This window comes from Benincasa hispida, chromosome 5 (genome assembly GCF_009727055.1).
Source record: "Benincasa hispida cultivar B227 chromosome 5, ASM972705v1, whole genome shotgun sequence".
Lineage (NCBI taxonomy): Eukaryota > Viridiplantae > Streptophyta > Magnoliopsida > Cucurbitales > Cucurbitaceae > Benincasa > Benincasa hispida.
In genome coordinates, this window is record NC_052353.1 from 29,127,833 (window position 1) to 29,139,716 (window position 11,884).

At 39.0% G+C, this 11,884-nt stretch overlaps 1 protein-coding gene across 1 annotated transcript in view; it reads right to left on the reverse strand.

Annotated features, from left to right (window-relative positions):
- Positions 1-10,548, reverse strand: part of LOC120077285 — an 84,014-nt gene extending 73,466 nt beyond the window's left edge. Inside the window, exons 1-7 of the mRNA XM_039031175.1 lie at positions 10,221-10,548; positions 9,971-10,109; positions 9,506-9,712; positions 8,974-9,451; positions 6,499-6,568; positions 6,281-6,341; positions 4,620-4,682 (exon numbers count right to left, since the gene is read on the reverse strand). Coding sequence (XP_038887103.1) covers positions 4,620-4,682; positions 6,281-6,341; positions 6,499-6,568; positions 8,974-9,451; positions 9,506-9,712; positions 9,971-10,109; positions 10,221-10,548 — 1,346 coding nt within the window. The remainder of the gene's footprint in view (positions 1-4,619; positions 4,683-6,280; positions 6,342-6,498; positions 6,569-8,973; positions 9,452-9,505; positions 9,713-9,970; positions 10,110-10,220) is intronic.
- Between the last annotated feature and the right edge of the window lie 1,336 nt (positions 10,549-11,884).

Genomic DNA, 11,884 nt, shown 5'->3' on the forward strand with positions numbered 1-11,884 from the left:
TTAACATATTTAGTGATCTCAAACAAGCCATGTGACTTTTTCGTTGTTGCACGAAGTCTCCATCTGCAACATTCTTCCCACTTTTTACACCAAATTTCCCAAATCGTCGGTGTCGATTCCACAACCTCATATGGTGCGTGACACTTAATAGCAAAATATTTGACCACGTGTTGTAGCATTTCTTTGTCTTGACAAATCATCCTCTTATACAATTGGGTATTGTCAACATCCATAGGAGCTACAATTGGGTCGTGTTCTCGAATGCTATCTTTTACATTTATATCCAAATCGTTGAATGTATCTAAAGGTAACTCATGTTCGCGATCATCAAAATCCAACTCTTTAAATTCATCGTCTGTTTCTATTTTAAAATCTCTATATTGATTGTTAGCCACCATATCTCACCATCACAGGGTGGTGCAACTGATTCTAGATCAGGGTCAATACATTGAGTCCTTCAAATTGACTAAAGGGTACATTCAAGTTATATCCAACCCTACCCTACACACATTAACATATAAATGTACTAAATTCGGAAGTGGCATCGCGATTGAGAACATCAAGTTCATTGCTTGTTCATCAGGAATAAGGAATGACATAAATCTTACTGATCTTTATAGTGTTAGATTAGGATGTCTATATATTATTTCTAATCGATTTGCTCTCATATCCCTGACATTTCAATTAATTATTAAAAAACAAGTCTACTGTTCACATTTATGCTAAAACCCCCATATGGTGGTTGGTCATAATCAACTCCATCAACACCATCAATCACATTACCATTTGTAAACAACATAAATCTCAAACATTTTTCAACCATTTTTTAAAAGAAAAAAGACAAACAATACATTACTAATTATTTTACTGATTATCAAACTTAAATACAAAAGAAAAAACACAAAAACAAAAATATAAAAAGTATATAAGAAAAACTTAGTTTGAACATCAAAATTATTAAAACTAAAAGAATCGAAAAAAAAAAACTTTTTATACTAAAAAACTTTAAACTTCGAATTAATACTAAACTTTTTTAAACTATTTTTCAAAGTTAATACTAAAAAAATAAAATATCAAAAGAAATATATTAAAAAAATCACAGTAATTATGTATTAAACTAAAAATACTAAAGTTTTTGAACTATAAACATCAAAGTTTATAAGAATTATATATAACAAATCACTCAAATTAATAATTTTGTGTTAAATTATAAACTAAATTTTTTAAACTATAAACATCAAAGTTAAATAGAAAAATCAAATGGGATAAAAAAATCTAAAAAGTCATTAAATTAGTAACTTTTTTTATTAAAAAAAAACAAATTACTAAACCTTTTAATTTAAAAACAATACTAAAAGATAGAATATCATATAAAAAATGACAACTAAACAAGATTATTCCTTTTTTTTTTTATTAAAAAACAATAAACGAAAAATGTAGATAAAACTAGTATTAGAAAAAACATATTGTACGAACAAAATATAATGTCTACAATCTAATGTTTTCAATGACAACAATAAACACTAAAACCCCTTAACATTAATGTTATTTAAAATGCAAAAGAAAACATTAACATGGTAGATCTAACATTATATATATATAACTACTAACATTATAATATCAATATTAGTGAATTCATACTATTAAAAAACTATTATTGAATTGAGACTAACATAGTAGATTTAAAATATTAACATGGTAGACTAACATAAACATCATAGATCTAAAATATTATTCAATTCAGCGTAATATCAATATATAACTAATATTAAAAAAAAAATATTAACATCAATATATAAGGAATTAAAATGATATATTTAGCATAAACAAATAATAACTAGTAATAAATAAAAGTTAAAATTCAACTCACAAATTCAATAGTAGTTCTTTTTTTTTCCTTCACAGTGACAACGATCACCTTTTTTTTCTTGTTATTTGTTATCTGACAACAACTACAAAAAGATATAATAGTATTAGAACCTAAAACTTATAGTTTTAATAAAAGAATAGTAATTTAGTTCATCAAAAGTATACCGCTTTTTGAATATTTGTTTCTCGAACAGCAGTAAAAACTATATAAAAAAAACAATAATATATAAGAACAGAAACAAAATTTATAATTATTCTTAAAAAGTAGAAATCTAGTAGAGTGAATTAAACCTGTATAGTTTGTGATCGGTGAAGTATGAGGAGAAAAGATTGGGAGGCAGAAAGCAGAAGGTAGAAGGCAAGAAAAAATTGAAGAAGAGAACGACAACAAGAAACATGAAAGGAAAGAGACCACGAAGAATGACAAAGAGGAAGAAAGAAACTTATGATATGGAAAAAATGGGTGGAGAGGAGTTTTAAAACCCATAGGTCAAGTGTTCAAAACTCGACCCATGGGTGAAGCTGCTAGATTCGGTCAAGGCTGGCATGCGACAGGGCATAGGAAACGTTCGATCAAAGGTTGGCATGCAGTAGACGTTGGCATCTAGCAGGGCCTGAGAAAACGGCATCGACAGAATGAAGTGACAAGGCGATGGTTGAAATCTCGACAAATGTAGGTCGAATTTGAATCCTCAACAAATTCAAATATTTATTTTAGGTCAGGAAGAGGGTGTCGAGGGTTGAAATCTCAACCTATGTAGGTAACTTTTGAACTCGACATGGTTTTTTTTAACTTTTTTCCCCACCTCGGAATTTTAAAACTACCATAAATTTCTAAATACTTTTCAAACTAGTAAATTTAGATTAATATTGTTGTTTTTAAAACTATTTTGAAAAATATTGTAGTTTCACCATAATTTAGAGAAATATTGTATTTTTTTTTTTTTTTTTTTTAAATTTTAGTATGTCAAGTTTTCAAAACTCAACAAAAGAAGTTGAGCGTTTAAAAATCAAGAAGGGTAAGTCGAGTGTTGAACACTTGACTTTTTCATTCCCTTTCATTTTATTATTTTAATATTCGACCTCCCTTTTTCATTTTATTATTTATTATATTTGACCTCCCTTTGTTATTATTTTCGACCACCATTATCTTAATTTTTTATAATAATATATTGTCTTCAATCCTTAAATTAACTCTAAAAATTATCATAAAAAATATTATCTCATTCACGTTTTCTTCCTTAATTTAAAAATAACAAAATGTAAATTAAAATATCTATGTTAATACAACTATTATCCTTCATTTAAAAATAATTAAAAAAAAGCAATGTGTCCCACAAGGCGAATGTCGTCGATTTCGAGCTGGTTGCCGTCGTTGACTCTGAACCTGAGGTTACTCTGATTCCTCTTGATGTTGCTCTTGTACTTTTGTAGGCGCTTCATAGTATAAATATTTATTATGCTCTCCACGGCCATGGCCTTGTCCATGCACGTATGAAGACGATGGACCAACCTTTGAATCATAATATTCTGAACCAAATGCTGGCATCATTATCATCGAATTAACATAATCAGTTTGGCTTTACATCTACACTATAGGGGGCAATTCTTCCATATTGTGGGCAACAACATCAAACTCATCTTCTTCTCGAATAGGTCCCTACATCTAGGAACTAGTGGAGGAACAATAGGTATATCGTACATATAATGTTTCTCCTCCATATAGCTCTCGTTGTTACTGCATATAGCAAGAACCTAGTTTGGATCATTTGCAACATCACAGAGTCTATTGTTGTTCGATCTCTGTGAATTATAAAAAATAAGATAATATTAAAATAAATTTAAATTAAAAATAATTAGATAATATTTATTGTCACACCCCGCTCCGAGCTCGCACTCCTGAGCCTGAGGAGAGGCGTGAGGGACTACAGATACCACCCTTTTGTGATACCTACAATCCATCTGAACCTCTTTACTCTTAGTAAACTTTAAGTCAAGGAGATAAACAACAACTGAATAAGTAGGCCCATTTTATTACAACAATGTAATGTTTATACAACTCCAAGACTTAACTACAAAGTTCACAAAAAACACTCTTTCAAACCCTCTGGAAGTGCGACTATAGCATGGGGCAGACCTTGACCTTAGTAGCACCCTGGAACTCCTCACCTTTCGCTACCTGGGAAGAAAAATATGAAAGAAAAGAATGAGTTTCACAAAGTTCAGTGAATGGTAAGCAATTTCTAGAGTCTATTTCAACTCATAAATAACAAGCATATCATAAATACGAGGTTACATTCAAACCTCAGCTTTGAATGGGTCTGTTCTCAACTCTATCTACATGCACGGTAGCTAAACTGATAACTACTTAGAATGAGTCTATTCTCTACCTACACACACGGTAGATAGTTAACTAATACTAATCATGAATGCTTACTCTGCTGAGTTCCCCTTTGTTCCCAATGTCTCCTATGTGCACATAGCTCCCTGCGCATGGGCTCAGAAGCTAGGCCCGTCGGCCCTCTGACCATCCCATACAAGGATCCTCCCACATGCTCAGGAACTAGACCTCTCGATCCCCTGACCATCCTGTGAGGTTTTGCTTTCGGGCTCAGGAACTAGGTTTATTGACCCCTTGACCATCCCGATCGCATAATCTCATTCTCATGCTAGATACTCATTCATAACATAAGCATATAAAATCTACTCTAAAAGATATGCTTTAAGACTTAAAGGAAATTACTACTCACCTTGATAAGGATAGGAATTTTTCTCTTAAAAGTTCCTTGATCTTCCCGGGCTCCTCTTGAACCCTAAATGCCAGATTCAAATTAAAGCTCAAATTACTCATAGTTCTAGGCTTTATCTCGAAATACTTCCTTCTATAAATATGCTCTAAAATGTCTCAGAAAGCTTACCTCAAAATATTATCTTAGAACTTATCGTGGTTTGACCGAAATCTTTAAAGCATCAAGACTAGCCCAGCTTACCTGACAGCTCGACCCTTCTGTATTTTTCTTAATCTCCAGCCCGATTCCTTTGAGTTTCTTCTCCAGCAGCCCTACCCTGAAAACTTGACTTTTTTAGCTTTCAGGTGGCTTTGAAATCACTTCAAACGCATGAGTATTCTGAGAGAACTCCTCGTCCCAAGTTGATGCTACTTCCAGACCTTCCTGTCTGACAGAATCTCCTTGCTAACAACGCATGCGTTCTTCCATCAATGCATAGTTGATAATGGGCAGAAATGCACGTTATTACAGTGCTAAGTTCTTAAACAATGCTGGTTTGCATTGATAAAATATGTTAGATTGCGTCCAAAAGCATTAAGTTTATAACAATGCGGTCGCATGCGTTTATCTTATAGAAACAGTTGATTTTTGTATTTTTATGCAGAATATGCATTGACGCAAGACAAAAAGAGCGATCACAAGAAATCATCGGACGAGCATTGCATTACCGCAAGGCTTTGCGGTGATTTATATAATGACCCTAGTTTCCTACAACATTCTAGGACGCTATTTCATGCATGCATAAACTCCATCATACAATGTCTTTTAAATCATCAAATTAAAGAGCCAAGATTTTGTTTAATAATGCTCAAACGAGCAACGATGGGAAAACATAATTAAATAATAATGCATAAAACTAAAGCAAAATAAAATAAAATAATTTACTAGGCGGGGTACCCCTAACTTCTACTAAAACAACAGTTTAAAATTAAATAATAAAATTGATATGTTTTGCATAAAAGTGGAAGATGCCTAACTCTTAAACCAGAATTCAGAATATAATACTATATGCGAAAGCAGTGAAACGTCCTAATGGCCAGGTCACGGATCTCTCTTGTCATGTATCAGTTTATCATTACTCTTACCTGAAAAATAGGGAGAGAAAAGGGTGAGTATAAAAATATACTCAGTAAGTGGCCCATTACTAGGCCGACTCAGTGACCTAATAGTCTATCCATTCGGCCAAAAATGCACAAAGGCATCATAAACATAGGCATAGGCATAGGCATAAGGGGTGAATCCGAAGGCACGCTTTCATAAGTAGTGACTCAAAGGTCATAGCATAATTACAAGTGGTGATCCCAAAAAGGACACCATACATAAACATAGGGTGTGGCTCGAAGGCTCATACAGGCAATGTGCATGGCCCAATGGTACACTAATAGTCACTAAAATCTCATATGGACATAAGCTTACAAACGTCCAATACATAATTAAACATAAGCATGCAATCAAGGCCATGACTCAACATTAAACTTTAACAATGTTCCCCATATTTCCATCAACTGTTTCAGTATACTCATAACTCATTCATCAATACTTACCCATAACTCATACTCATAACTCATACATCAGTACTCAACATCAAGCCTTAACACATTATATAACTTTTACATAATTACTCAACATTAGGCCTTAACACATTATATTCATGCTTCAGCCTTATCACAGTATCCTTTAATCCTTACATCCAAATTCATCACAACAAGAATACTTCAATTCAACATATCGAATTTAGCAGAAAACCCAGCAGATTTCATCACAGTTTCACATATGAAATAAAACATATTTCACAGCAGGCCTAACAACATCCTAGGGCAACCAGCAGTAAATCACTTACCTCGGGGTAACGCATTGTCCCAAAACAAGACCTGACTCCGCTCGAGAACTCCCTTCACTGACACACGTTTCTGAAACCAAACAAAAAATTAGGCCCAAGAACCCAAAAGACAGTGAGCTTGCCAAAAGGGAACCGAAACTTACCACACAAAACCACACGCGAATCGACAACAACCGACACTCGTTCTGGTGTGCAAGCGAACGAGACGCGTCATGGGCTTCACTAAGACAAGACACTGACTTGCGGGTGAACTCACAGAGGGCGGAAAGCAGAAGCTCGGTGCGACTCGGACTTCGCCGCGGGTGAGACTACTCTGTTCGATGAACGGCGCGGCGAAAGACTACCCAGGTCGGACGAACGAAAAAACCGATGGCAAGAAAGCTTGGCGCTGGTGCGGAACGAAACGGCAGACGAGAAAAGCGGACTTTGGATTGCGTGCGAAGCAACAGGTGTTAGAAGGCTCACAATGACTGAAGGGAAAAAAAAAAAGGGGGGGGGGCTGACTCTGGTTGGAGGAGGAAGAAGAAGAAAGAAAAGGAATTCTTCTCCCTTTTATTGTTTTTCTCTTTTTTACACACCAACCTAAGACCCCCCTTTTAAAACCCTAACTCTATTTCCCAAATAGCCAACAATTTCCCTTCTTTTTCTTTGCTATTTTTTTTTTTTTTTTTTTTTTTTTTTAAAAAAACTTTGGAGTGTTACACTTATTCCCTTCTTAATAAACTTTTCGTTTCCTCAAAAAGTTCTAATCCTGAAGAGCTATGACTGCAGTGCCCTTATCTTGTTCCTCTCGCTCCCAAGTAGCTTCCTCAAACTTGATGATTCATACGATAGACCATTTACCAGTGACTTCCTTCTGCTGCAAAAATTTTTCACCTTCCTGGGCCACAACTTGCCTCGTAACTCAAGTTCTCATTTAGTTGCAAGGCTAGAAAGCTCACCATTATGCGACAGATTCTGTTAAATACTTCCTTCAACTGAAGACACTGAAATACATTTTATAGACCACGGAGAGGGACGGTTGCTAAGGCCAAATGGTAAGCCACAATCAACGACCTACTTTCAAAATCTTCGAATGGCCCTACAAAAAATTGTGGACTTAGCTTACCCTTCTTTCTCGAATCTTCAGAACACCACTTCATCGTGCCACTTTTCAGGAACCCTTGTTACCTGCTTCGAACCCAACATCTTTTCGCATGAGCTCGTGTAAGTTTTCTGTTCGTATTTTTGTGCCTGCTAGCATTCTGGGCCCTGATTTTCTGCATGGCTTCATTCAGTAAACTCCACTAATTTCGTCCCTACTAGTTTTTCTCTCCCACCTCCACTCCAGGCAAAACGGGAGACTGCAAACCATCTACCATAAAGAGCTTTAACGGCCGACATACCATTGGTAGCCTAATAAGCTGTTATTATAAGCCAACACTTGCCAAAATTGCAAGTGGGGTCCAACTCCCTGAGAATTTCCATAACGCACAAGCGCGCAACATATCCTCCATAATGTACTATTTTAAACGTTCTATTTGCCCATCAGTTTGGGGGTGAAACCGTTATGTACTGAAGTTCAACTGCGACCTTAAGCTGCCTGGGAGCTCTTCTAAAAACTGGGGTGAAACAAGGAGATTCTATTGGACACAATTGACACTGGCACACCATGCAACCTTACTATCTCCTTCATGTATAACTGAGCCCACTTACTCACCGCGTACGTGGGCTTCCCTGGAATAAAATGTGCCACCTTGGTGAGTCTGTCTATCACAACTCAAATCACCGAGAAACCCTTTGCTGTTCTGGGCAACCCCGTAATAAAATCCATAGCCACGCTCTCCCATTTCCATTCTGGCACATCTAAAGGTTGTAGCAAGCTTGCTATCTTATGCCTCGGGGCCTTCACCTGCTGACAGACTAAACATCTACTGACATAATCAACTATCTCCCTTTTCATATTGGGCCACCAGTAATATCATTTCACATCTTGGTACATTTTGGTACTACATGGGTGCATCGAGAATGGAGAGTTATGAGCTTCCACCAACAGTTCCCCTTTCAAGCCATCATCTGCTGGCAACCGTCCCTGATACAAAAGACCCTTGTCCGGTGATATAGAAAATTCACTTGCCTGACCTATCCCTACCTGACAACACTTCTGAGCCAAGTCGGAATCACCCTACTGAGCATCAATAATTCGCTATCTCAAGGTTGGTTGCACTGTCAACTGGGCTAGCTGCGAAGTGACTTCCCCCACTACCACCGCAATCTCTGCTCGTTCCAGGTCTCTACACAGTTGAACCTGCTTAGTGATCAACGCGGCCGAATGAGCTACCTTTTGACTGAGGGCATCGACTATATATTCGCCTTACTTGGTTGGTAGAGGATCTCGCAGTCATAATCCTTTACTAACTCGAGCCACCTGCGCTGCCTCATGTTTAATCCTTTCTGGGTGAAAAAGTATTTCAGACTCTTGTGGTCGGTGAACACTTGGATCTTTTCCCCATACAAGTAGTGTCCCCAGATCTTCAGGGCAAACACTACCACTGCCAATTCCAAGTCGTGGGTAGGATAGTTGTGCTCATGGTTCTTCAACTGGTGGAAGGCATAGGCGACCACCCTACCATGTTGCATGAGCACACAACCCAAACCCTTCTTGGAAGCATCACTGTAAATCACGAAGTTCCCGGAGCCGTCTGGTATAGTGAGAACCGGGGCTGAAACCAACCTTTGCTTGAGGTCCTGAAAACTGTCCTCACACGCCTTGCTCCAAACAAACGAAGCTCCCTTCCTGATTAGCTGGGTCAACGACATGACCATGTTGAAGAAATCCTTTACAAACCTACGATAGTATCCAACAAAACCCAGGAAACTAAGCACCTCACTGACCGTCGTAGGGCGGGGCCAATTGGTAACGACTTCAATCTTAGCTGGATCCACTGAAACCCCGTCCTTCGACACGACGTGCCTAAGAAAGGACACCTTTCATAGCTAGAACTCGCACTTAGAAAACTTTGCATACAGTTTGTTTTCTCGTAGTGTTCCTAGGACCTTCCTAAGATGTTCCTCATGCTCTACCTCTGTCTTGGAGTATAACAAAATTTCATCAATAAAAACGATTACAAAGGCGTCTAGGAAGTCCTTGAACACCCAGTTCATCAAATCCATGAATACCGCTGGAGCATTAGTTAGACCAAAGGACATTACAATGAACTCATAATGCCCATATCTGGATCAGAATGCTGTCTTTGGAATATCACTGTCTCTGATCCTCAGCTGGTGGTAACCTAACCGTAGGTCAATCTTGGAGAATACGGTAGCACCTTGTAGCTGGTCAAACAGGTCATCGATTCTAGGAAGGGGGTATTTATTCTTAATGGTCACCTTATTAAACTCCTTATAATCCATGCATAAATGTAACGACCCATCCTTTTTCTTCACAAACAATACTGGTGCACCCCACGGGGAAACACTGGGTCATATAAACCCTTTATCAAGTAGTTCCTGCAATTGAACTTTTAATTCTTTCAATTCTATCGGAGCAATTCTGTACGGAGCTTTGGATATAGGAATAGTGTCTGGCTCCAGTTCAATCGTAAAATCAATCTCCCTTGGTGGAGGCAATCCTGAGAGTTCTTACAGGAATACATCAGGATAATCTCTCACAACTGTTTCAGAGGTTAGTGCAACCTCGGTTTCCCTTGTGTCCACTGCGCTAGCCAATATGTTCTAGACACCTTGGCTAATCAACCTCTTGTCCTTAACTACTGAAACCACCTTAGGTAAAACTACTATCCCGACCCCTTTGAACTTAAAGTTGGCTTCTCTAGGGGGGTTAAAATTCACCTCCTTACGAAAACAATCTATACTAGCATGGTTGGCAACTAACCAATCCATGCCCAGAATTACATCGAAATCGCGCATATCTAATACTATCAAAGTCACATCGAGGGTGCGGTTTTCTATTTCTAACTGACATGCTTTTATCTTTTCACTAGCTATCATAATTTCTCCCGACGGTGTAGGCACTGACAAAACATAGCCCAAAGGCTCCAAAACTAACATGGCATGCTTTACAAACAATGACGAAATGAAAGAGTGGGACGAGCCTGAATCAAACAATGTTAAGGCATTATGCCCCAAGATTAGGAGTGTACCTATCACCACTGTTCCTGAGTGCTCAGCCTCCTGACGACTGGTGGCATAGACCCGACCCTGCTGTTGGTGTCGGCTTGAACTACCCTGATGCGAACTCGGGGGCTGACCCCCACACTTCCGGAACCACTATTAGGGAATTGGTCTGCCGTATGCCCTACCTGCTTACATCTGAAGCATGTCCCGGTGCCAATCAGACAGTGTCCTCAATGACACTTTCCACAAGACTTGCATACCAGCCTTTCCCTCTAAACTCCTCCTAAAGTCGTAGCCTACCGTTGAGCATGCCCTACTGGCCTGCTTGTACTCTGGACCTTCTGCGGAGGTCCCGGAGCTTTCTGCTCAACCTTCCTCTTCGGCCGGGGGCCGGTTCCTTCGTCAAGGACTTCAGAAACTCTATCCCTGAAGGACAACCCACGCGTGCTACCGCTCGGAAGGCTGCAGCGTAGGGGAGAGGCTCCAGGGCTTGCACGATGCCTCGCACCGCGTCTCAGAGTCCCTGTACAAACCTCTCAAACCTCTTCGCTTCGGTAGACACCCGGTCAAGGGCAAAACAAGACAATTTGTCAAACTCCTCTTTATACTCTTCCACTGTCATGGTTCCCTACTTCAAGTTCATGAACTCAGCCTGCTTGTTGTACCTCACATGAGCAGAGAAGTACTTCTCATAAAACTGCTCCTTGAACTGATCCCCCGTGGCTTGGCCTCCAGCGGCTTCTATCATTCTCTCAGTCGAGCGCCACCAATGCTTGGCATTGTCGATGAGAACGAAAGCGGCACACTGCAGCTTCTGCTCCTCTGGACACCTCATGTACTGGAAGATCCCTTCAACAGTGGATAACCATAATTCTGATTTTGTGGGGTCTTTTAAGGATTCGTTAAACGTCGGGGGATAGTACTTCTTGAAATCTCGCAGGTATCCAGCTTCCAATGAAGGGCCTGCCACGGTCCGACTCGTGGCCCTATCCTGATTCTGAACTGGTGGTAACGGGTCTGACGAGGATGGTGCCTGCTGTGACTGTACGTGCTGGGTGATCTGCTCGGCCACCATGCCCCTTAGCTGTCCCATTATGGCCCGCGTGACGACGTTCCCAATAGCTGCAGTCATAGCAGTATATTCTACTGGGATTTTTAAGGACGAAGGTCTTGGTGGGGGTACAGTCGAAGTTCGAGGCCTGCTTCTTGGTTTAACCCTCTGCCAGGTTGACCTAGAGGGATCGCGAGGTGGCGGGTCCTGCACCTCTCC